Genomic DNA, 5,148 nt, shown 5'->3' with positions numbered 1-5,148 from the left:
ACTGTAGAGAGAACTGTAATTTTGCTAATATTTTAGGCTTGAATAATTGATAAAAAAAAATTAGGACAGTCTTGTTTTGTGCTCTACACAGTCCTGTACATATGTATTTGCAACCATGTTCTTAATTGTTTTTTTTTGTTTTTTATTGCTAGTTTACTACACTAACATTACATTGCTGATTTGCACATAGTCCCGCATTTCTCTGCCTTGAATGGACTCCATGCATGTCTACAGTTTTAATTAAACTCCATTAGCAGCGAGTTTCAAACTAATTTGGTTTGGTATCAGTGCATAACACTACTTGCTTTGGAGACTTCGATATACGTAACCGTAACCAAGTGGCGTCTCATTTCATAGGGCTATGTAGCCCTTACCCCTCAGTTTTGAGACACAAGGGCTAGGGGTAAACTAAGAGCTAGGGGTAAGGGTTAGGGGTAAACTAAGGGCTAGGGGTAAGGGGTAGGGGTAAGGGCTAGGGGTAAACTTAGGGCTAGGGGTAAAGGCTAGGGGTAAACTTAGGGCTAGGGGTAAACTAAGGGCTAGGGGTAAGGGCTAGGGGTAAGGGCTAGGGGTAAACTTAGGGCTAGGGGTAAGGGCTAGGGGTAAACTTAGGGCTAGGGGTAAGGGCTAGGGGTAAACTTAGGGCTAGGGGTAAACTTAGGGCTAGGGGTAAACTTAGGGCTAGGGGTAAGGGCTAGGGGTAAACTTAGGGTTAGGGGTAAGGGCTAGGGGTAAACTTAGGGCTAGGGGTAAGGGCTAGGGGTAAACTTAGGGCTAGGGGTAAGGGCTAGGGGTAAACTTAGGGCTAGGGGTAAGGGCTAGGGGTAAACTTAGGGCTAGGGGTAAAATTAGGGCTAGGGGTAAGGGCTAGGGGTAAACTAAGGGCTAGGGGTAAGGGCTAGGGGAAAGCAGCTTGGTCTGGGGATGTGATCACACATTCCCCGTGTCACACCTCCATCTCCATCTGCTGGACAGTTTGAGTCTCTACAACGGTTGTTGCTGAAGCATCCTTTCTGGTTTAAACTAATCTTTTCTAAGGCTGTTCATTCTATCTCAGTGATCTGCTAACACAGCATGATGTTAAACTGGGTGTCTGTTCATCTTTTCCTAAAATGAGGGATACTTGATTCCCACAGTAAACTAAAATATAATGACACTTTCACAAACCATCACTTCACACAAAATATTTATTGACAGAATTTGAAAAAGGTGTAAAACGTATTCAGTATATTATAATTTTGAATTTTCACTTCTTCACAAAGAAACAACAAAATGCCTAAATATAACCTTAAATCACTGACATATGAAATCCCCAAATCTAAAACCCTAAAACATTAACATGTGAAATTAAGTATAAATAAGACAAATTAGGAAATTGTAAAGGGTAAAAATAGCAAAAACACAGAATAGCTGTTTGCATTCCCGTCTCTTGTTTCAAGCAGGTGATTATGACAAGATTAACTGGACATACGTAGTTTGAATCCTAGTAATCTGTAAACAGAGAGAAGAGAGGAATCACTCCTACAATGTAAACCTGATCAGGTGGGGGAAGTGAGCGAGCATAAAGAGAGAAAGAGAGAGATAGAGAGAGAGAGAGAGAGAGAGAAAGAGAGAGAGAGAGAGACAGAGAGAGAGAGAGAGAGAGAGAGAGAGAGAGACAGAGAGAGAGAGAGAGAGAGAAGATGAGAGAGAGAGAGAGAGAGAGAGAGAGAGAGAGAGAGACAGAGAGAGAGAGAGAGAGAGAGAGAGAGAGAGATGAGAGAGAGAGAGAGAGAGAGAGAGAGAGAGAGAGAGAGACAGAGATAGAGAGAGAGAGAGAGAGAGAGAGAGAGAAGAGAGAGAGAGAGAGAGAGAGAGAGAGAGAGAGGGAGAGGGAGAGAGAGACTCACATTGAAAGACGGTTAATACTGTATAAGTGACTCCTTAGACACTCATTTAAAGCTCACCATCAGGTTTCCTGGTGCAGATGAAGTTGAGCTTCTCTGCCTGGTTCTTGCCCTCCCACTGCTGTGGCCCCTCCCTCGGCATGGCACCTGCCTTCTTACACTCCTCCCATCTGCCCCCGTGCCCGGGGCCCAGTTCTGGTGGCACAGGGCATGTTCACTCACCCAGAACCAGACCTGCAGTATACAGTGTACCTCAGGCCCAGCCAGACATAGGGGGTGGAGGCGTTTCTGGCTCGCCGACGTTGCACCCAGTGCTGGATCCTCTCAGAGTGGATGGACACCAGATCCAATCTCTGCTGTCTGCAGTGGTTCAGGGCTTCCACCCAGGTCTTGTTCTCACGCACCCAGGACCAGGTCATCTGGAGGGGGAGGTGAGGGAGAGATGATTATATCTTCATTAATCTCAATACCAGGATTACTCTGCCATAAATCTGCTTCTCTTTTCTCACTCAAACTTTACAAGCTGTTTTACATCATCATGCACAGTTTAGGTCATGAATGAGAATACGTTTGAGTTTCATTATCTTACCATCATAGCAGATGAAAGGTTTGGTCTTGTCACATGCTTCATCATTCCATTGTCCAGTTTTACCGGACATTTCCACACACTTCTCTGTGTCTCCTCCATTAGGCTCTTTATCTTCCCAGTTTTGGATGTGAAAGACACTCTGGTCAGACCATTGCCACTTCACTCTACTCAGGCCAATCCAATATTCATTACTACAAGGCTCATTGTCTCGTGCATGGACTGTTGCATTCTCCTCTGTCTTGTTTCTCACACTGGCCAGGTCTGTGTGATTTGCCCGACAGTAGCTTCGAGATTCATCCCATGTCTTATTCTCACCGATGCAGATGTAATTACTTGTAACGTTTCTGTCTGAATACAATCAATAATACAAACATTTAGAATCGACTCTTTTAGCCTGAAATAAATCTCTCTTTTAGATATAGAGATGGAAATTAGTTACGACTTGACTGGAACACATTCTTGTGGAAAGGAATTCATCTCAGTAAGTGTGATTGAAAGACACCTGACTAAAACTGTGTGGCTGAGAGGATAAACATGTGACACAGTCTGGTGTGTCAGTGTGTTTCTCCCAGCAGGATTCCATCTGGTCGTGAGGGAAAGGTTTGGGAATGTGTTACGGCTAAGCTGTTTGTAGTTTGCACCATGAAGGTTCCACATTGAACTATTTTTAGGTCCAGAAAAACCGTAACAACTGTTCTGTCTGTAACACTATATATGAAATCATGGAAACTTCATAAAGAATGCATATTTTTTATTTTGGGATGTACCATGTCTGACTGATTACATTTTAACATAGCTGGATGTGGAAGGAGCGAAACCTGCCTTTGTAGATCTGTTTAGTGTCTAATGTTATTTTAAAGAGGATGACAAAGCTAAAGAGTGTAAATATATTATATAGTTTCTGTGCTCACCATAGCAGACGAAAGGAATATTGGCTGAACATGAGATTTTATCCCACACTCTGGGGCTCATTTTCACACAGGTCTTGTTTTCATCCAATTCTGCAGATTTGCTGACATAGTTTTTGAAGTTAGTATAACTGTCGTTTAACATTGTATCATCAAGGGACCACATCCAAGAGCCGTGAGACAGCCCTATCCACGCTCTGACATGTGAAAGACCTTTTAAAGGTTTGGTTGCAGGGTCATCAAAGGTGGCCAGGTCAGTGTATTTCTCTCTGCAGATCCTCTGTGCTTCAGTCCAGGTCTTATTCTCATTCACATACTCATAATGGAAAGAGAGACATGAGGGGAGGATGCTGAGCCCTATGGAGAACACACACAACAGGACAACTGTCAATCAAACAGATCACTGTTGTACAGCTCAAGTGTCCAATATTTTGATCTGACTTGTTAAATAAATAAATAAATATATTTTTAAACCGTGCATGATTGATCTTTTATAGCACATGACAGCTAATTGCACTTACAGTTATTTGATATAAGTCTGGTTACAAAAGGACATACAATTTCTGGGATTTATCAAGGTAATCAAAGTAACCAAACTCTATTGCACAAAATGGCCCAGGCACTTAGAGATGCAGGCACACACACACACACACACTTACAGACAGGCACACACACAAACACACACACACAGGCAGAACACACACACACATGCACATACCTGAGAAGACAAGCAACATGCGTAACACAGATTTCTCCATCCCTGTAAAATATACAATTAATAAAATATCAGAAGCAAGAAAACACTGTTAAGTCAGTAATAACGAGAGACAGTGTGACTTCTAGTACATAAGGTAACAAGTAGATGTCAGGGTTAACCATCTCCATAACTAAGCTCAGATCAGAGAGGAGTCCATGAAACATCTGGCCCCCGACAAGACTGAAGTTATTCTACCAAATGTTTACTCATGGGAGAACCTGTTGCCATAACGACAGGTGCCAACAAACAACTCACTCACTCTTTAACTTGCTGTCCAGAGTCAGAACAGAACTACAATCTGTACAAAATCAAATATATAGAATAGAAGAACAGTCATGTGTCCAGTACCGGTCCTAGCACATTTGGCGCCCTAGGCAAGATTTAACACGAGCCCCGCCCCCCCCCCCCCCCCCCCCCAGCCACAACGGACATATGGCGTGGCGCAGTTGGCACCCTTTGCTGGTGGTGCGGGAGGGTTAATTAATGGATGCACTTGGGAAAATGCCACCCCCCTCTTCATGCCGCCCTAGGCGGCTGCCTATGTCGCCTGTAGGAAGGAGCGGCCCTGCATGTGTCCAACGATCTTGAATGAATCTTACCTGATGTTGGGTGAGTGAATGCTGTGGCTGCTGCTGATGTGAGCTCTGACCTGCTGTCAGTGTCTCCTCCCCACCTCCCTGGAGAGTGTTTAATACCTCTACAGAATGTCTGATTCGTCCTCCCAAAAGATAAGGTCTTTCCAGAACATCATTTGCATCATGGGTAAAGAGCGTCTTTGTGTGATGCTGTTAACAGGGGAATTTATGTTCATGATATTTAGCTTGAAAAAGCATGAAAAAGTACAAGTAAGTAAATGAATGCAAATTCACACACATGCATTACAAACACACACACGTACACAAGAGCAAGTACATATATGCAAATCCAGGACGCGTGCAAATGCCACCATACGCATGTGAGGACTAGCACAGGTACTGTACGCACTCACAGGTGTCTCTCTGTGTTTCT

The 5,148-nt window shown here is 43.6% G+C and overlaps 1 protein-coding gene across 1 annotated transcript; it reads right to left on the bottom strand.

Moving 5' to 3' along the window:
- Positions 1–2,282: 2,282 nt before the first annotated feature.
- Positions 2,283–4,806, bottom strand: LOC134013506 (lymphocyte antigen 75-like). The gene is made up of 5 exons (XM_062453012.1): positions 4,740–4,806; positions 4,102–4,143; positions 3,387–3,740; positions 2,476–2,823; positions 2,283–2,305 (listed from the first exon to the last, which is right to left on the bottom strand). The coding sequence occupies exons 2-5, from the start codon at positions 4,139–4,141 to the stop codon at positions 2,283–2,285; spliced, it is 765 nt and encodes a 254-aa protein (XP_062308996.1). The 5' UTR covers positions 4,142–4,143; positions 4,740–4,806.
- Positions 4,807–5,148: the final 342 nt, after the last annotated feature.

The sequence above is a fragment of the Osmerus eperlanus genome, chromosome 27 (genome assembly GCF_963692335.1).
Source record: "Osmerus eperlanus chromosome 27, fOsmEpe2.1, whole genome shotgun sequence".
Classification (NCBI taxonomy): Eukaryota; Metazoa; Chordata; class Actinopteri; order Osmeriformes; family Osmeridae; genus Osmerus; species Osmerus eperlanus.
This window is presented reverse-complemented; position numbering and strand designations above follow the sequence as displayed.